The sequence below is a fragment of the Marmota marmota genome, unplaced genomic scaffold (genome assembly GCF_001458135.2).
Source record: "Marmota marmota marmota unplaced genomic scaffold, marMar, whole genome shotgun sequence".
Taxonomy (NCBI): domain Eukaryota; kingdom Metazoa; phylum Chordata; class Mammalia; order Rodentia; family Sciuridae; genus Marmota; species Marmota marmota.
The window spans coordinates 2,377,038-2,396,937 of NW_026000102.1; the positions used below are offsets into that span (position 1 = coordinate 2,377,038).

The 19,900-nt window shown below is 51.0% G+C and overlaps 2 protein-coding genes across 8 annotated transcripts in view; one reads left to right on the plus strand and one right to left on the minus strand.

Moving 5' to 3' along the window:
- The window catches only part of Clstn1 (calsyntenin 1), a 115,011-nt gene extending 99,602 nt beyond the window's left edge, over positions 1 to 15,409 (plus strand). For 2 of the 4 annotated variants that reach the window (XM_048783645.1, XM_048783643.1), the window contains 12 exons: positions 57 to 305; positions 685 to 806; positions 3,978 to 4,140; positions 7,220 to 7,276; positions 8,373 to 8,530; positions 8,771 to 8,919; positions 9,211 to 9,437; positions 9,921 to 10,091; positions 10,418 to 10,563; positions 11,663 to 11,798; positions 12,071 to 12,255; positions 13,800 to 15,409. In XM_048783645.1, the coding sequence (XP_048639602.1) occupies positions 57 to 305; positions 685 to 806; positions 3,978 to 4,140; positions 7,220 to 7,276; positions 8,373 to 8,530; positions 8,771 to 8,919; positions 9,211 to 9,437; positions 9,921 to 10,091; positions 10,418 to 10,563; positions 11,663 to 11,798; positions 12,071 to 12,255; positions 13,800 to 14,000 (1,964 nt within the window). In that variant the 3' untranslated portion in view covers positions 14,001 to 15,409. The remainder of the gene's footprint in view (positions 1 to 56; positions 306 to 684; positions 807 to 3,977; positions 4,141 to 7,219; positions 7,277 to 8,372; positions 8,531 to 8,770; positions 8,920 to 9,210; positions 9,438 to 9,920; positions 10,092 to 10,417; positions 10,564 to 11,662; positions 11,799 to 12,070; positions 12,256 to 13,799) is intronic. The other 2 variants (XM_048783644.1, XM_048783646.1) reach the window with 1 other exon arrangement.
- Positions 15,410 to 15,479: 70 nt separating this feature from the next.
- The window catches only part of Pik3cd (phosphatidylinositol-4,5-bisphosphate 3-kinase catalytic subunit delta), a 36,572-nt gene continuing 32,151 nt past the window's right edge, over positions 15,480 to 19,900 (minus strand). For all 4 annotated transcript variants that reach the window (XM_048783641.1, XM_048783642.1, XM_015501425.2 and 1 more), the window contains 5 exons: positions 19,649 to 19,816; positions 18,949 to 19,072; positions 18,633 to 18,778; positions 18,149 to 18,281; positions 15,480 to 17,435 (listed from right to left, as the gene is read on the minus strand). In XM_048783641.1, coding sequence (XP_048639598.1) covers positions 17,298 to 17,435; positions 18,149 to 18,281; positions 18,633 to 18,778; positions 18,949 to 19,072; positions 19,649 to 19,816 — 709 coding nt within the window. In that variant the 3' untranslated portion in view covers positions 15,480 to 17,297. The remainder of the gene's footprint in view (positions 17,436 to 18,148; positions 18,282 to 18,632; positions 18,779 to 18,948; positions 19,073 to 19,648; positions 19,817 to 19,900) is intronic.

The window sequence follows — 19,900 nt, forward strand, 5'->3', positions numbered from 1 at the left end:
GCCCCCTGGAGCTGTGGGCATACGCTGAACTGACGGTCAGTGTGGTGTGGTTTTAGGGGCTGCCACTGGCACTGCCGAGTTGCTCCCTGCCCCCAGCAGCTCTGTGAACTGGACCATGGGCCTCCCCACGGACAACGGCCACGACAGCGACCAGGTGTTTGAGTTCAACGGCACCCAGGCAGTCAGGGTCCCCGACGGCCTTGTTTCTCTCAGCCCCAGAGAGCCCTTCACCATCTCCGTGTGGATGAGGCACGGGCCTTTTGGCAGGAGGAAGGAGACGATTCTTTGCAGTTCAGACAAAACAGGTAGGTTTCTTTTCTGAAGACACTGCTGCTGTCCAGGGTCTGGGGGGTGGCCTCTGGAGGCAGGTGCCCTTCCTTCCCAGAGCCTCAGGCGAGCTGGTCGGTCTATGGACACCCTTTGTGCCAGGGGCACTTTGTCCTCTAGAGACCCTATCAGCATTCAGGGCTTCATTAGTTTTGCTCGGTGGATTATCGTCAGCAGTTACCACGGGCACAGTTGCTCAGTAACGCCTGAGTGTATTTGTTCCTAAACCCTCCATGGCCCATCTGGAGGGTTCATTTATGCAGATAAAGTTGTGTCTTCAGAATAAATTAAAGAAACAGCTGTGGTTCCTCTCGAGGATCTTAAGTTGGCATTTTACCCAAAGAAACTGTCTTGCAGATATGAACCGACACCATTATTCCCTGTATGTCCATGGGTGCCGGCTGGTTTTCCTCCTCCGCCAGGATCCTGCTGAGGAGAGGAAGTATAAACCTGCAGAATTTCACTGGAAGTTGAATCAGGTGAGCAAAGAAAGACTCATCAATTACATTTTTTTCTCTTTCCACATTTTTTATTGGTGTGGTATAGTTGTATACAATGGCATTTGTTGTTACATATTCCTACATGTACATAATATAACCATGTAATTTGGTCAAAATTACTCCCCAGCACTTTCTCCCTCCCTCTCCGTCTCCCTCCCCCTGGTCCCTTTCCTCTACCCTACTGTTCTCCCTTCAATTTTCATGAGACCCACCCACCTATTTTTTCCTTTCTCTCCTTCAGCTTTCACATACGAGAGAGAATATATGACCCTTGACCTTCTGAGTTTAACATAATGGTCTCAAGTTCCATCTATTTTCCTGCAAATGACATAATTTCATTTTTCCTTATGACTGAATAAAACTCCATTGTGTACATACACCACATTGTCTTTATCTGCTGTAAACATGTGTCACTGTAATAAGATGACTAATTTTTCAGGATAAATACCAAGGAATGGAAATAGCTGGGTCATAGGATTCCATGCCTAGTGTTTCGAGGAACCTTCACAGTGATTTCCGTAGTGGTTGTTCTAGTTTATAGTCCCACCAACAGTGTAAAAGTGTTCCTTTTTCTCTGTGATCTCTCCAGAATTTATTATTATTTGTATTCTTGATGACCACCATTCTGACTGGTGTGAGATGAAGTTTCAGTGTAGTTTTGATTTGCATTTCCCTAATTGCTAATGATGTTGAACATTTTTTCATTTATTTGTTGCCCATTTGTGTTTCTTCATTTGAGAAGTGTCTGTTTAATTCATTTGCCCATTTATTAATTAGGTTGTTATTTGGTGTTAAGTTTTTTTTTAATAGATTCTAGATATTAATCCTTTGCCAGGAGAGTAATTAGCAAAGATTTTCGGCCTTTCTGCCGGTTCTCTCTTCGCATTCTTTTCCTTTGCTGTGGGGAAGCTTTTTAATTTGATGCCTTTCCCACATGTTAACTCTTGGCATTATTTCCTGAGCTTTAGGTGTCTTACTGAAAAAGTCATTGCCTTTGTCCACATTGGTGTTGACCCTCTGTTTCCTTCTTGGAGTTGCATGGTTTCTGGTCTAATTCCTAGGTCTTTGATCCATTTTGAGTTGATTTTTGTGCAGGGTGAGAAATAAAGTTGTAGTCTCTTTCTTCCACATATGGTAACCAGTTTCCTCAGCACCATTTGTTAAAAAGGCTGTCTTTTCTCCGATATTATGTTTTTGGCATCTTAATTGCAATTTTTAAGAGAAACTAGCTACTGCAACCTTGCACATGGCTGGTGTAAATATAAAAAAAATATATATATATATAATGTATATATAATATTTTTTATTATATATAAATGGATTTTTTAAACTTTATTTATTTGTGGTGCTGAGGATCGAACCCAGGACGTCACACATGTTAGGCAAGTGCTCTACCACTGAGCCACAACCCCAGGCCTAGTCAGAATATATTTATGATTTTATTTCTGTGTCTGTGGTTAAAAGGATAGTAAATTAAATCTCTTTAACTCCATTTCACTGAAAGCCTCAAGTTTTTTCCATGTGTGTATTTATATGTATAATATTGATATAAAAATTGCACATTTTAAATTCAACATACTGTTATATAAGGAGCACTTGCTGAAAAATTGGATTGAGATACTTGTATTTGTTCACTCGTTCATTATTTAAGGCCTAGGCTACCACATCATGCTGAGGATCCCCAGGGTGACAGAGCTGTTCGGTGGCCGTTCAGCAGTTTTGGCACCATAGCATGTGTTAAACTTTCAAGCAATTTTGACATCGGTCAAACCCGCCTGAGCCACTAGCTTGAGTGGTAAACAGTTTTGATATTAGATCATATCCCATTCCTTTTGATGATGTTGTTTCTCTGCAAAGCTAATTTTCCAATAGTTGCTGTGATAAAAAGCAAATATTACACAAAAATCCACGTGTTACAGGAAATGAGAGGACACTGTCATCTGAGAGAGCCTTCTCAGAATCAGAGCTGACCATTTCTTCTCTTGATTCAGGACTGGACAAGAAGGGAATCTTTGGCCAGTCCCTATTGTCCTAGCTTGATTTTATTTAGCTCCTGGAGTTCATGGGCAAAGGCTGGCCTGGTTAGACGCACCTGTGGTTGCTCAAATATAATGTTCTCTAAAAGAGCTGCAAGATAAAAACAGAGAAGCTTGAGTGAGGACAGGGCCACCTAAGCAGCACTGACTAAGGGCTCAGTTGGTAGAGTGCTTGCCTAGCATGCACAAGGCCCTGGGTTCAAATCCCAGCATTAACTAAAAAATTTTTTAAAAAGAGCATTCAGAAGCTTGAGTGGGGAAGAGCGTGTGACTGTGGTGAATTCACCTCTTCCTGGTGTAATTGTTATTTACATAAATAATTATATTTTTTCAGAAGCTTTTACCGTTATGTTTTCTAAGAAACTAAAGAAAGGTATAATCTGGAAAAAATACTTTTTTCGCATAAATAGATATTTTAGGCATGTTACTTTGTGTTTCATGTTTAGTTTCTTTTGATTACATATTTTTAAAAACTTAATTATGAAAAATTTTAGACATGTAAAAGCAGACAGATTAGCATACAGAGCAACCCTGCAAACCCTCTGGCAGTGGCCAGCTCCCGGTCAGTCTTGCTTCATTGTTCCACCCCTTCACTGTTAATTTTTGTCTACCTCCTCAAAAACAGCTTAATAATTTTCAAGAAATCCGAGGCAGGCCGGGTGTGACAGCACATGTCTGTAATCCCAGGGACTCAGGCATCTGAGGCAGGAGGACTGTAGGTTGCAGGCAGAGGGGGGCTGGGCAGTGCCCCTGTCTGGGGCCTGTGCCCCAAGGAGAGGGAAGCACCCTAGAGATGATGCTCTGTCCCTGTTGGTGACATTTGAAGAACACTTCATCACTAAACTTTTTAAGAAATTTTTTTTTTAGTTGTAGATGGACACAATATCTTTATTTTATCTATTTTTATGTGGCGATGAGGATTGAACCCAGGGCCTAACAAGTCCCAGGCAAGTGCTCTGCCACTGAGCCCCAGCCCCTGCCCTCATCCTTAGACTTCTAAGTCCTTCTCTTGTTGGGGCAGCCTGTATTCACTCCTTACCCCGCTGTGCTGCTCTCTCCACAGCTGTGGACAAGAGGGCAGGTTGACAGCTTGTGCTTCCTTGGCTTCTGGTAGGTCTGTGATGAGGAGTGGCACCACTTTGTCCTCAACGTGGAGTTCCCGAGCGTGGCTCTCTACGTGGATGGTGTCTCTCACGAGCCCTTCTCTGTGACCGAGGATTACCCGCTCCATCCATCCAAGATAGAAACGCAGCTTGTGGTCGGAGCTTGCTGGCAAGGTAAGGGCAGTGCTCCCCAGGCCCAGCCATGGGATCGCGCCTCTGTGCTGCGCTGGTGGGAGCGGGCTCTTACCAGCTTCTTACACCCCGGACCCTGGTTTCTCATTTCCTTTATCTTTCCCTTCCTCCTCCTGTGCGTAGCCTTTCTGGGGACACTGCTGTGTCATGCTACAGCACAGCCCGTCCGAGGTACTCCGTAAAGGTGACTGTGAGCCCTGCACACTCCATCACCCTCCCACTCACTGGGAGGGAGCAGCACAGAGGGAGTGTGTGGTTGTGGGAATTGCTTTACAAATCATCTTCTCACTGAAGTTACAAGAACAAAGGAGCAACAGTCAGCGATCAGGCGCAGACAACATAGAGGACTCGGAAATCTCTGGGCTGAGGGACTCTGCCAAGTTCTGAGCGTTTGACAGGCTGGTAGGAACCTGGTCAGGGAACTGCTCTGGTGTGGAGAGCTTTCTGTGGGGCACATGGCGTGGCGTGACTCACACCAGAGCGGCCGAACCACTCCCTCCTGCTTACTTGTGCAGGCTGTGGGCCCTCTCCATTATCTGCTACCTCTAGTAATCCCTAGGGTCTGCTTTGTAGCTAAAGAAACAGAGGCTCAGTCCAGGATCAGCCAGTGGGTAACCACGGAGCCAAGATGCAAACCGGGCAGCCAATGCCCTCAGCCTGTGCTCTGACCCGTTGGACCTGGGCCTTTGAGTGTCTCCTACGAAGCTGAGCCTTTGCTTTTGCTGACGCCTGTGGGCCTCTAGTCTACAGCACTCAGTCCCTAAGCCCCTGTGAAATCGAGAGAACCAGCTTACCTGAAATAGCAGCCAATGTGCTGAGGAATTAGCAGTGAACGTTTTGCCCATGGTGCTCTAGTAACCTGTGGAGAGTAAGCCTTAGTGGCAGGACCTGTAGCGGCCGTAGTTCAAAGTTGAAGCGCTTTGTGACCGTACTTTGATATCTGCAACTGCTGTGGCATGATATGAAAATATCAGTGATTTTTATTGATGACAAATTGCAGTTCTTGCTAACACTGGTGTGGTATGTAGCCTACATTTATAACCAAGGGAAATGCCACATGTCAGAAGTTAGTGGAAATGAGCCTTAATTTTTTCAACTCAAGTTCATGGACCCCTCAGTCTCCCCTGGGGGTTCGTGTGCCCCGCTTAACTCCATTTCTTTTCATTTCAGGGCATCAACATCACTACATGGGGCGGGGGCTGGGGTTGTGGCTCAGCAGTAGAGCACTCGCCTAGCATGTGTGAGGCCCTGGGTTCCATCCTCAGCACCACATATAAATAAATAGAATAAAGGTATTGTGTCCAACTACAACTAATAAATAAATAAACAAACAAATAAATAAATAAGCATCACTACATGTGCTCCCTGAACAGACCTTTGAATATTTTTCCCCCCTAAAAAATCAATAGGTTGACTGGGGTTAAGAACTTATGGGGGTGAGGGAGCCTAATTCACAAGAGAGATTTCTTTTTTTTTTTTTTTGAGACAGGGTCTTGTTAAGTTGCTAAGACTGACCTTGAACTTGTGATCCTCCTGCCTCAGCCTCCTGAGTTGCTGGGAGTACAGGTGTGAGTTAACATGCCTGGCCAGATATACTTAGGAGAATGCAGGTTCTTTAAAGTGAAGAGTAGTAAGGCAGTGAATTGGCATGTGCCTCTTCAAGCAGATCCCTTAATTTTGGTGACAGCCAACCATGAGGAAGTGCAATGAGAGACCAAGGAATGAGAAACAAATTATGAAGCATTTTTAAAATTGATATTTTTAGACTTTTCAGTTCAATGCTTCCTAGATTGAACAATAACTCTTGAATGATATTTTTAAAACTAGAGTAAAAACACAGGTGTGAACCTAGATGGGACTTCTCTCCTAGGAGCTTAGTTGCTGTGGTTAACATGAACCACCAGCCCGCGCTGCTGCCTTTGGCTCCTGTTCATGTCATGGTATCTCTGCCATCAGATAGAGATGACTTTTTATTCTCTCTTTTTACCTTACCCATCTCGGCACCCTTAGCTGAAAATTCACTTAAATTCCCAAACCAAACACACTCAAATCCTACAAAGTTAGTTAACAAGAAGGAGGGTGTCCTTTTTCCTTTTGGTAGATAGGAAATGCTTTCCTTGATAGTTTACTGTGGAGAAAGCTGGGCCTGGGGCAGCAGCTCATCTCCAGGACGTCAGTGTCACCTGTAAGGGTGCATTACAGGAGCCCTGTGTTGGATGTGGAGGCTGCAGAGGGCTTCATCTGAGCACAGATCTAGCCTGGCACCTGACACCTCTCCCCCCTGCTGAACAGAGGTGCCTCAGTAGACTGCAGAGACCAGTGTCCAGAGCAGCCCTGCTCCCCGAAAGCTGTCCTGAGGGCATTGGTCACACACTCAGCTGGGAGGCGAGCGCCCCGCCCTGCCAGGCCTTATACTCAACCCTAATCCATGTCTGTGGCAGCGATGGCTGGTGTGCGCCCCAGGCTCACCATAGCTTGTGCTTCTCTGGGTGAGTTCCTCAACCTCTCCTCCGAGAAAGTGCTTACAAATGTCTTTGTTGCTTAGAAGTCCAGACAGATGCGAACTGTTTGGAGATTCCAAAAAGCACAGGTGTGTGTTTACCACGCACCAGGCCTTGGACCCTTGTGTGTGCTGTCCCACTGTGTCTGTATAGAGACTGTCGCTATTTGGGAGCAGGGCAGAGCTCGCATAGGGTGGCAGGTGACAGCAGTGCCTCGGTGCTCCTCTCCTTGGGTGCCCTCCTTGTGGCTCAGGATGATGGGATCTGTGAATTCCATGTCTGTGCTCTTATTCTTCATCTTTTAAATCTATCTCATGTTGCAGCAGGGAGGATACAGGAAGACAGAATAGAAGAAGAAGAGTGAGGGGTGTGGACCTGGCGTCTGGGCATGGGTGATGGAGTGCCCGCTCACACCCAGGTGGAATATGTCCTGCAGAGGGCTGAGGAGGGGTTTTCTCTTTGGGTTTTGTATTTGGATGCCTCAAAACTGATTTTCGCCATCCACTGTGAAGAGCCTAACCTGTCGGTCCTTTTCTGTTGTCTGTCTTGCTTTTCTACAGAGTATTCAGGAGTTGAAAATGACAATGAGACTGAGCCTGTGACTATGGCCTCTGCAGGTTGCTGGATTTTTCCCCCCTACAGTTCACTGTTTTGTTTCATTTAAAGATGAGACATTGATTCATTCCACGTGTCGCATGAAACACGCAAGTTGCATTTTGGTCCTGGCTGCCCTCCCAGCAGCTTCACTGCATTGTGCTCCCCACCCCCACCCTGCCTCATGATTCCCATGGAAGGGACGGCACGTGACTCATTCCCTCAAAGCACTCATAGGCTTTTAGTTCTCATCAAGTTTATCTTGGTCTTGCTGCACAGGGATCCCTGCTGAATCTCCAGGCTGGGTTTGGGAGGCCACCATGTGGTACTCAGGCGGCTGAGCCACAAGACAGGAAAAGACTCTTCTAGCCTTTCTTTCCTGTTCGGTACTGAAGCTCAAATAGCTATTTCTTAGAAATCTCAATCCCTAGTGATGGCTTGCCATGCCCAGTGACTTTGTCAGACAAGACCCATGAAGGTCTGTCTCTTCTCCGTCACTTCAAGGCTGGTGTAGATTTTGGCTCTTTGTTCTAGTCCATCAGGGACCATTTGGTGGGTTTTTGTTTTCCTGGTCATGTCTCTGCTTCCTGGATATCTGCAGAAGTAGGAGACAGGAATGACGGGGCTCGACAAGACGGTGGCTCCCTGAAGGGCCTCCACAGGCCTGGGGCAGGGTGCGGCTTCAAGTGTCCCTGTGTTCCTCCCCTGCTCGAGTGTATTCTAGTTAGTGGAAGCAGCCCCCAGAGCGCTCAGCTGACCAGCAGTCAGGGGCTGGTACTGGTAGGGAGTGTTGCCGGACACCCTGGTGGTGGATGCAGGGTAGGCCACCATCGCCAGGGAGAGGCTGTGTGTGTGGGGACTCTGATGGGGCCTCTTAGTTCCTGGCTTGGGGTGAGGGACCCCCAGCTCCTCTCTTCTCCAGGCCACATGCATGATCACAAACAATTTAATTTCTTCATTGTGCTTCCATGTAGATGGCAAGGCTAATAGGATTTGGTCAGAACTAACCTGCATGTCCATCCATCGAGCTGCCACCACCGGTAACACTGCATTGAGAAATTAACCAGGAGTGCCAGGGACATACGCCTGACTTCTTTCTTCTCCCCCCCTGTTCCAAAGGTGGCGACTTACACATGACCCAGTTTTTCCGAGGTAACCTGGCTGGGCTAACGGTACGTTCTGGGAAACTCGCAGATAAGAAGGTGATTGACTGTCTGTATACCTGCAAAGAGGGGCTAGACCTACAGGTCCCTGAAGATGTCGGCAGAGGCGTGCAGGTAACACTGGGCGGCCACCTGGCCCACACTCATGGGCCCCTCAGGCACAATGGAGAGCCCAGTGGAACAGGCAGAACTCTGGGATGATGACGTTTGCACCTGAGTTGTTACCTGGAATTATACGAGCTTTTCAAGTCACCCATTCAAATAAATCCAGGCTAATCCTCTGCCAGAGCAGCCAGGGCCTCAGCAGCAGCATCAGAGCCTCATTCCTCTTCTATCCCTTTGCTGTGATTTCAGATCCAAGTAAGCCCAAGCCAGTCGGCCTTGACCTTGGAAGGAGACGACATCTCGGAACTGGATAAAGCTCTGCAGCACGTCTCCTACCTGAACTCACGGCAGTTCCCCACGCCAGGCATCCGCAGACTCAAAATCACCAGCACAGTCAAGTATGTCCTGATTTCTAGAAATGAGCTCATTTTCACTCAGTGACAGTTGAGAGGAAATGTGTGCTTTTAGGTTGCAAGATGCCCTGGCCTCCCTTCTGTGAGGAAAGGCCAGCGCCACACTCCCACATGGTGGGGTGGGAGGTCTGCTGATGGCCGTGGTTTGTGCAGGGGCCATCATTCTCTGTCCCCAAGGTACTGGGGACCCGTGCAGTCCCCCTCCACCACCCTTTGTATCTGAGGATTCCCAGGTGGCCTTCAGAGCCCTGACTGCCTCCTGTTTCTTGATGGTAGGTGTTTTAATGAGGCACCCTGCGTTGCGATCCCCCCAGTCGAAGGCTACGTCATGGTTTTGCAGCCGGAAGAGCCCAGGATCAGCCTGAGTGGTGTCCATCGCTTTGCCCGAGCGGCTTCTGAGTTTGAGGGCTCAGAAGGGGTTTTCCTGTTCCCTGAGCTTCGAATCATCAGCACAATCACACGAGAAGTGGAGCCCGAGGGGGATGGCCCTGAGGACCCCACAGGTAGGCACAGGCAGCCTCCTCACCTTGCTGCTGTGCACATGCCCCCCGCTCTCCCTCTGGGGTTTTGGGGGCTCTGCCTGGGAGGGCTTTTGACTTGCCTGGTGTCATTGTGCTCTTTGGAAACCCACTCAGGGTCCTTTCCTGTTTCTCTGACTGATGTGCGGCTCTGAGATGTGTCTTTAGGCTCAGTCCCTAGGCGGACAGTGTTCCCACTGTTATTGCCCAGGATTCATGAAGTACCTTCATTTGTTTTGTTTGTGTATTTATTTTGTACTGGGATCAAACCCAGGGCCTGTGTGTGCTAATAAGCACCCACTCTACCACTGAACCACACCCTCAGCAGCCCCCAGTTCTTAAAGGTGACTCTTCCTTACCTCTATTGCTGGTCCTTAAAAGGGGTTTGTGAGCTGGCTGTCCATCATGGGGTGGCCAGCCTTGCTGGGCCCCACAGCTTGGTGACATCTGGTTGGGCCATTTCTGCAGTTCAAGAGTCCCTGGTGTCTGAGGAGATCGTGCATGACCTGGACACCTGTGAGGTCATGGTGGAGGGAGAGGAACTGAACCCGGAGCAGGAGAGCCTGGAGGTGGACACCGCCCGCCTGCAGCAGAAGGGCATCGAAGTGAGCCGCTCTGACCTGGGCATGGTCTTCACAGGTGAGAGAGGTGGACTGTGAAAGCCCTTGGCCACCTGGCTCTATCCTCATCTTCAAACACGAGGAGAGCCAGCACTGCTGCATACTGTCCCCCTCTGCACAGGAAGGGGACACACAGCACTGACTTACATAGGATGGGGCTAGCTAGCACATGCCCCTTAAATGCCCCCCATGATCTGCCTTTGTCTCCTAATTGGAAAGCCACAAATATGTGGCTGCTGACTCAGCAGCCCAGGTACCGACTTTAGCCACTGGGGCCCTGGCTCTGGCCCCACCCAGTTTCCTAACTCGAGCCACCTGACACTCTTCTCAACACTGACCCTGCAGGTGTGGACACCATGGCCAGCTACGAAGAGGTTTTGCACCTGCTGCGCTACCGGAACTGGCATACCAGGTCACTGCTCGACCGGAAGTTCAAACTCATCTGCTCTGAGCTAAATGGCCGCTACCTCAGCAATGAATTTAAGGTGGAGGTGCGTATAGGGCTCCTGCCCAGAAGAGCCAGCTCTGGTGGTGACGGAGGGCCCTGTGTCTTGGCCCTGATGTTGGCAGATGCCAGTCCTTAGCACAGTCACGGCAGCAAGAGGCTCATCCCAGGAGCGGCAGCCTTCTCCAGCCTGGGCCTACTGGGTGGACCTGCACAGCCTGTCCTGATGGGTTGGGCTGGAGGCGCTGTGGTCGAGTCAAGCTGCTGCTCCCTTCCACCCGCTGCTACAGCCTGAGTCAGAGCTGAGAAGCTCTGTGGGGAGGTGATAGAGAGCAAGTGGCAGAGAAGGTGCAGGGAGGGACGAGATCGCTGTGTCAGGTTTTGATGTGAGACATGAGGATACTCTTCTAGAAAGAACAGCAGCCGGGGAACTAAAGCATCTTTGTAGCTATGCCAGGTCACTCTAGGTCACTGGCTCTGTTGAGAGTGAATTTGGGTCCTTGGGCTGATGCAGGGACACACCCCAGGCAGGGCTGATGCTTCCCTGGCTGGCAGTGTAACTCAGGCAGGGCAGCATCCTGCTCTGAAGCCTTCAGTGGCCTCTCCTGTGGCTTGCTCATTGCTCGAGGCCTGTGTGGTCTGGGGAAATGGACCCGGAGTTATTCTTAGCAATTGACCCTCTTCACCAGGACCTCAGTGGCAGCAGTGGACCCACTTCACAATGTTGATGAGGATTTTATTTGAGCCAAAGGATAACTGATTAGAAAGGAAACACACAGTTACGATATTGCCCTCTCTCGTGGCCAGGCTTGAGCCTAAAGGAGGAACGTTGTCTACCAAGCACTTGCTGAGTGGCGAGGCCCGGAGGCTGGTCTGCTGCTTGGCTCTGTGGCTAGGTTATTTGATGAAGTGCGCCGAACAGGGATCATTAGAGAAGTGCTGTTTCTTGGACGTGGACATCAGGCTGTAATAGTGGTCTCTAGGTGCTCGCTCTTTGTTTTTCCTGCTCATGGACGATGCACTATTGGCTTCCAGCAGGGCCAGAGGACACTCTAAGTAGCACTGCTCATACCAGCTGCCACCCCATTTCTTCCCTTGGACACACTCAGGACGCCCGTCCCAGTGATCCTTTCTCTCCATTGCAGGTGAATGTGATCCACACCGCCAACCCTGTGGAGCACGCCAGCCACATGGCCGCCCAGCCACAGTTTGTTCACCCCGAGCATAGGTCCTTTGTTGACCTGTCAGGCCACAACCTGGCCAATCCTCACCCATTTGCAGGTAGGATGCTGGAGGCACATGGGTGGAAGCACTGAGTGTCACACAGGGCTCAAGTGGACACCCCTGCCCCACTTAGCTGTTCCCTGTCACACTTGAGGAAATGAGAGCCCTCCCATAGCCACAGTGACCCGGGCAGAGCTATTTCCGGTGTTTCTGACTCCGGGGGTCAGGTGGAGTGTCCCGTCCTCAGAAAGCTGAGGAGGATGGTTGGGAAGGCCCTCCAGCTGGGCGACCTCTCTGAAGCCTTGTTTGTCCTTTCACTCCTTCGACAGTCGTCCCGAGCACCGCCACTGTAGTGATTGTGGTCTGCGTCAGCTTCCTGGTGTTCATGATCATCCTGGGGGTGTTTCGGATCCGGGCTGCACATCAGCGAACCATGCGGGACCAGGACACAGGGAAGGAGAATGAGATGGACTGGGATGACTCTGCCTTGACCATCACGGTGAACCCCATGGAGGTAGGAGCAGACCGGGCACCTCATGTCTGTATGCCTGCGCCTTGCAACCGCACGCCTCTGTGAGCTAGGGTCCTCATATCCAGAGGGGTAGGCTGAGGCTCGAGGGGCCTTCCTGAGGGTCATACCCCCTAGTAAGTGTAAGTGCAGAGAGAGCTGGCCCCAGGCTGGGGCTCCCTCCTGCTCTATCCAGAGACAGTTCTCCACCCAGGGACCCCAGTGCCCCCATCTTGCAGCTCTGCATGCCTCGACTCTATGGGGGAGAGGCCACTCAGCAATGCCCAGGCCTCTTTCTCTGGCCAGTCTCTCTCACTGGGGGTGTCTCCTGCCGCAGTCTGGCTGGGCACAAAATCACGAGCCACTCAAGCAGGAACAAACTTTATTTCTGAAACTCCCGCCAATGCCACGCACTCTCCCGGGAAAAATATGCCGAACCACACACGCGGCGTTCTCCCCGGACACACTACCCCAACAGGAAATCCCTCCTCCGGAATTCCCTCCTACCGCACTTTCCCAACCAATGGGAACTCTTTGGGAGTCCCGCTAGAGCTCCAAAGTAGCAGGCCGAGGTGGACNTCACCTCTGTTGGCCCCCAAATTTTAGACCATCACTAGAAGGGAGGAGGATACAGAAATGCCATGACACCAAGCCAATTGACGGCTCCTTTAGAAAAATTGTATCACCGGTGACACCATCAGCAAAGATACGCCAGCACTACCACAATTTGCTGCACCAACAGATAGTTCACAATGTATACAAGTGATACATAGTCCAGGCAAGTTCTGCAAGCAGTTCAAAGCGGAGGAATCTATCAATATGTCCATTTCCTCCCAAAGTAAATTGACTCCTTGATTGAGCATCACTTGTTGAGTTATTATTCATTGATGCATCAGTTTATACGGTTTGTTGTGATAACTGTCGAAGAAGCTGTAGTTTGGTTTTTTTATCTTTGTCTTCACTGGCACTGGGATGAAGATAGGAATTCTGACAATGATGCTAAAAAAAAAAAAAATTATGTAACATTCCAACAGGTATTAAGAAAACAGTTTTCTGAACAATTTACATTATCCTGAACAGAATTATTAAATATAATGAAAAGGAAAGGTGAAAGTAAATAAACAGATCTGTTAACCTCCTTATTTGTTCACATATTAAAACAATCCTCAACAGCTGTTTACCCAATTTAAATTAAACCATTAAAATCACGTGAATAAAAAAAAAATTCGGATCCATTTATTCATGAGCACTCCTCATATAAAATTTCCTGTTACCGCACTTTCCCAACCAATGGGAACTCTTTGGGAGTCCCACTAGAGCTCCAAAGTAGCAGGCCCAGGTGGACAGCAGGGGTCTAATATCCATTTGAATGCAGATCTTAACATAATCATGTCATCTCAATGGCTTGCTGGCGTCACCTTTCAACCCAAAATGCCATGCATCATTACTACTTGGCTATGGCTCTTAGCAGTCTCCCTTCTGCTACTGCTCCTGGAGGGTGGACTCTGGGGATTGGGCCATGAGCTAGACTCATGCCTCTCTAATTGTAGACCTACGAGGACCAGCACAGCAGTGAGGAGGAGGAAGAGGAAGAGGAGGAGGAAGAGGAGAGCGAGGATGGAGAGGAGGAGGAAGACATCACCAGCGCTGAGTCGGAGAGCAGTGAGGAGGAGGAGGGCGGCCCTGGGGACGGCCAGAATGCCAACCGGCAGCAGCAGCTGGAGTGGGACGACTCCACGCTCAGCTACTGAATGCACCCCAGGCTCTTGCGTCCCTGCCTCAGAACACCTGCCACCCTCTCCTAGCCCGTGGGTCCTCGATGTACAAAGTCACTTTGGCCAGCAGGTCTGCAGACCCCCTGTTGCTGATCGTCCTTCCATGCCCGATGTGTAGGACTGTAGGCTCCCGCCCTCTGCCTGTCCCCGCTGGATCGCTCTCCCCTAAGCCAGGAGCTGGCCCTTCCTCCCTGCCGCCTCCTGCCGGCACAGAGGCCACAGCACCACAGGCCCCTGCCAGCCGGCGAGACGCCCACCTCGCACCTCCAGAAGAGTTGCCGTGACTGACTGTAGCTGACAGAGGTGAAATGCTCCTTCCTACCTGGAAATCATTTTTTCTTTTTAAAAAAAAGTTTTTATTTTTTCCAAACCTAGTGCATGTATAAAATGGCAGAATGGGTTAATATGTAGATGATCAACTGACTTTTTAATATTTTGTAAATAAATTGGGATTCTCTGTGTCCTTTGTGCTAGTGTAGTCCAGGACTGGGACGTAAAGTGGAGGGACCCTGGCTCCTATTCCCTCCCCCTCAAGAAACCAGGATGGGGAGGCCTGCCCACTCTGGCCAGGGCCTGGGGCTGTAGGCTGTGGCTTGCTGCGTGGGACCAGGTCAGGGGTTTGTGTTTGAAGTGTGGAAATAGCCAGGTCTATTCTTTGGGATTCTGCCCACTTCTAGCATGGTGCTGGGGGTGGGAACTGTGGGGTCCCCGGCCTCTGGTGCATTCCCCAGGACCAGCAGCTTCCTTGACGTCACCCGGGCCCATGTGCAGCTGTAACTGATGCTTCATAACTGTGCATTGCCGGCTGGGGAAGCTCTCTGCGTCATGGACACTGATGGCCATGGTGCAGATCATTGGACCAGTTGGTTTGGAGACAGCAGCGGTTCCCTGAGGGATCCGCACTCAGAATGGAGGAAGGGAAACCCTGAGGCCCCAAGACAGACTCTAGAATGTTCCAAAAGTCTGCATCTACCCCACCCCAGCCCCTGGATGCCCCTGTGTCGGGGTCAGACGCCCACTCCAGGAGCCAGGAGCCCTGCTGCTCTACTCTGGGCCAGGCGAAGGCCAGCAAGCAGTTTGGTCTAGAGCCACACAGCACTTTGCTCTTGTGTACATGTCAGATGCCAGACTGTAAGCCTGGGGTCGTTCTGCTTGCTGTCTGTGTCCTCACTGCTAGTTTTAAGGACACTGATGGCTGGGCTATTGTGTGGCCGCCCTTCCATGTCCAGTCCCCGTAGCTGCTCTGTTTAGACAACGGTAGATGCTAACACAGAGAGGGCCGTCCTCATACAGTCTGTGGCGCCGCGGTGTCCCCTCCCAGATGTGTATATTGATGCTAGGTCAGAAAGTGTATACACTACAATAAAGTTCTGGTTCTAACTCCAGCCCGAGTGGGGTCTGTTTTCTGCCTCGTTTTCACTCTGTGTTCCCTTGTTTCTTTCTGAGCCGAGAACGTAAGAACATAAAAAGGCTTTTATTTCTTTCAACTTGCCTTTATCTCATGACAAACAGTTGCACAGACTCAGCCCACAACAGTGATATTGAACTTGCCTTTCCCATACAGAAACATGAAATGACTTAAAAAAATAGAAAATATTCTCACCAGGCACACAGACCATACACCCAGAAACTGCTGAGGGTGTGCAAGGCCTGCAGCCCACTCCATGGAGCACCCAGACTCAATTCAATAAATAACACAACACACGGACGTACGCGCGGTTTTTCCTATTGCAAAGAAGGCGGGTGGCCTGATTAATTTCAGCATTTAGTTGGGAACAAAAGTGTGACCCCCTAGCTACTGCAGGTGAGGCAGGTACTCTGGTGGCACAACAGCTATTCAAAATGGAGAGAGCTGGCACCTGGAATCCCTTTTAGGCTGTGTACCTGGGCTGCTGAGGGGCAGCCGCTGCTGGCTCTGCTGAGTCTTGGGAGGCTTCTGAGAGATCAGCAATGAGCCCAGCAGGTCCTGAGTGGGCTGCTCATGCATCAGCATTACCAGGGCTTTTTTATTTTTAAAAAAGGTTTTTGTTTGCAGTGCTGAGGGTTAAACCCAGGGTCTCATGCATGCTAAGCACATGCTCTACCATCGGGCTCTGTCCCCAGCTCACTGTGGGTTTCTAAAAGCCCAAGTCCTAGTCTGGTGTGGTGGTGCACGCCTGTAATCCAGTGGCTCGGGAGGCTGAGACAGGAGGATTGTGAGTTCAAAGCCAGCCTCAGCAATGGTAAGGCGCTAAGGAACTCAGTGAGACCCTGTCTCTAAATAAAATACAAAATAGGGTGTGGATGTAGCTCAGTGACAGAGTGCCCCAGAGTTCCATCCCCAGTACAAAAAAAAAAAAAAAAACTAAAAGCCTTAGCCCTGGCTGCCTTACCAGATTGGGCTTCAGAAAGCTGGGGCAGGCCCGGAACCTGCAGTAGGGACAGCTGCACTTGTCCAGCCCTTGGGAAGCCTAAACCTGGACCATTTCAAACTAAGTGCCCTCAGAGAGAAAGACCCCACCTTGCCCAGCCAGTGATTACTCCCAGCAGGTTCTCAAAGGCGAGCCCTGGGGGACATCAACCTGCCGAAGCAGGCAGCCTGTTCACTATCACTGCACGACTCCACTCTGACCTTTCACCCTGACCAGGATGAGCTCTGCCAAGCTCATGTTTTTGTACTGTACTTGGGGCAAGGCAGACTCCACCCCAGCCGTAGAGGTTCAGTAAATAGTTTGGCTATTATTTTCTTACCCGCAGAGAAAAAAAGGTGGGGGCATCCTGTACCCGAGAGTCACTTCAGCAGTGAAGAGCAAGCATCCCTGAGTCTAGAGTGTACCCTGGCTTCTTCGGGAGCTGCCTGGGACTTGGTCAATGGAGGACACACAGGGTGGGCCACACAGGTGGCCGGAGGATAGCTGGGGATTGAGGTGTCCTGTCTGGACAAGAGGCCAAGGTGGGGAGCCCGGGAAGAAGGCTCCCCCAAGAGGAGGTCAGTCTTTGCTGGGAAGATCCACCAGCTGGAAGACTTGGGATGCCAGTCCTCAGACGAGAGCAAGGTACAACCTCAAGGTGCCCGGCTCACGGTGCTCTGACTAGGGACACGGGACAGTGTCCCTCCTCAGCACAAGGATGCATGTCCACTTATGGCTGTTTGGTTCCTTAAACATTTCGAGTCATAAATAAATAACCAGTGTAAACAAAAGGCAATTGTGTGGTCCTTCCCCGTGAGGTGCAGTTCAGGTGTGTCCCCTTCTAGGACGGGTTTGCCAGCGTGTGGCAGCTGGGAGGTGGCTGCTATTGCCGGTTGTCCTTGGACACGTTGTGTGCCAGCCAGTTCACTTTGGTCTTCCAGCTCTCCCTCAGAGCTTCGTTGAACTTTACCCGGAAGTGCTTGAGCGCTTCCTCCTCCGTCTTGCCCAGCGCCAGAGAGTCCTGGGACAGAATTGTCATGGCAGTGTCAACATTCAGGGATCCTGTCCCTGCAGCACCTGCAGCCCCTCCTGCCTCCCTGTACCTTTGCCCTCTCGGAGTATTTGAAATTCCATCCTTTTTTAAAAAAACAGTTTTTAGTTATAGTTGGACAGATACCTTTATTTACATTTATTTATTCATTTTTATGTGGTGCTGAGGATCGAACCCAGCGCCTTGCTAGGCGAGCGCTCTACTGCTGAGCCCCAGCCACAGCCCCAGCCCCTTGAAATTCCCTCCTTAAAGAACTGCACGCAGGGAATTAGGAGCGAGCCACCCATATCTCCCTCTTTGGTCCCAGACCCACACAGAGCCCCTGGCCCAAAGGTGTCTTGGCCCTGAGGCCCCAGATGGCCAGGCGGCCTCACCTTGACTGCGAGAGGGCTGGGGCAGCTTTCCGGAACGCCCTACAGTGTGCAGCCAGCCTTCACCCTTGCCCACCCTGCCTCACCAATGAAGGCACAGGAAGGAAAAGCGTCTTGTAAACCTAGAAGGAACCTGCAACTGGGCAGGACTAGGCCCGGGAGCTCATCGCCCTGCCACTTCCCACTAGGCTGTTCTGCTGGGTCCGGGACGGCTTGTAGGTGGACTTCCCAGGTTCCTGAACTGCTTGGGCAGGACTTGGGAGGTGCACAGTGCCCTGGCCTTCTGCCTGGTGTGGCCCTGGGCTGGCATACCTTCAAATACTGGATGTCTTTGGAGCAGCTGAGCTCAGGCAGGCCTGCTGCCCGCATCAGAGCAAAGAGGTGGAGGAAGAGGAGCCCGTGGCGCCGCAGGATGGTGTAGGCCCGCTCACAGTAGCCCCGGAACCTGCAGGGGAGGAGGCAGCAGGTGAGGCCTGGGTCCTCCCAGCCACGCCCAGCCCAATGCCAGCAGCTGGTCTGCATCCAATTGCCCCTGAGTGTCTGCCTTTGGTCATGGATGTACCCAGTTCCTCTAACTAGTGCCCATGCCCAGGCCTCCTACACCACCCACGGGCCTCCTATACCACCCACGGACCTCCTCCCTGCACTGCCCAAGAGGGTGCTCTGGGGTTGGGGGTGCACCTGACAATAAGGCAGCATCCCCAGGGTGGAGACCAGAGTTAGGCTGAGGGCCGAGTTCCTGTCCCTGCCGCCTAGCTGGGAACTGTCCCCTCACTGGGGCCCTGGGCACCCTCACCTTTCAAACTTCTCACTGTTACTAGTCTTGCCCTGCTGAATCACGTGGACAAAGTCGTAGGTGAGGATGAATGGGACTCGCTCACGGTTGATTCCAAACTTGGTCTTGAAATTCCCCAGAAAGTGGCCAAAGTCAATGTGGAAGAGCTGAGGGGAGGGAAGGGCACAGACCGAATAGGTGTCACAAAGCCAGGCTCTGGGAACAGGAAGCCAGGAGGGCTTGGGGCACTCTTCTGGGAGCCATGGGCAGGGCAGAGGGACTAGTGGGCTAGGCTGGAGGACAGGCCTACCTGGCAGATGCCCACAGTGCCCCTTACCTGCCCACTCTCACGGATCATGATGTTGTCACTGTGCCGATCGCCGATGCCCAACACGTAGGTGGCCACACAGTAGCCGGCACAGGAGAGAGTGAACTCCTCAATGGCTCGATCTAGGGCCTCTCTGGGTAGGGAAGATTGAAAATCATGACCACACCGTGGAGTGGCTCCTTCTGATGCCCTCCCCTGAGTCTGGCCTTGTGACTTGCTTTAATCAACAGAACACAGAAGACATTATTCCATTATAGGTCACCTGCCCAGCTTGAAGTTACTCCCTCCTCCCACACACTCCCATGCAAAGAAGCCGAGGTTGATGTGTTAAATGAGGAGAGGCCACGGGAAGGGGTACAACTGACAGCCAGGTCCCTAGGCATGTGACTGGGGTCTTGGGAGATTCTCTGGGCTCAGGCAAAGCCCTGGAAGCCAGCACCAGCCATTTCAAACCCAAGCAGAACCACTCAGCAGAACCTATTCAAGCTGCAGATTTGTGACTGACCACACACGGTGACTGTTTTAAGGCCCAAAGCTTTGAATGGTAGCGCAGAGCAATCAAAAACGGACACGGAGGATAGTGCCCTTCCCCCACCCCAGCCCAGACGTGGGCCAGGCCTCAGCTGAGCCAAGCGGCCATGGAGACTGCCACGGGCCTTCCCTCACCTCTCAGAAAGGAGCAAGCCTCCACCTGGGGCCTGAGACCTACCCAGGGTTCTTGGACTTGAGCCAGTTGAGCAGGGCGTCCTTGTTGAAGGCGGCCGTGGCGGCCATGTTGCTCTTGTTCAGCTGGATGTTGGCAATGGTGTCCGAGTGCAGCACCACCTCAATGAGCCCCGTGCGGTCACCAGTGGGAAGGCAGCCGTAGGGGGTCATCCTAGCGTGTGAGAGGAGAGACAGGCAGACACTGTGCTCAAGGGCAGTCTCTGGTGCTGCTGGACCCAACAAAACTGCAGGGGAC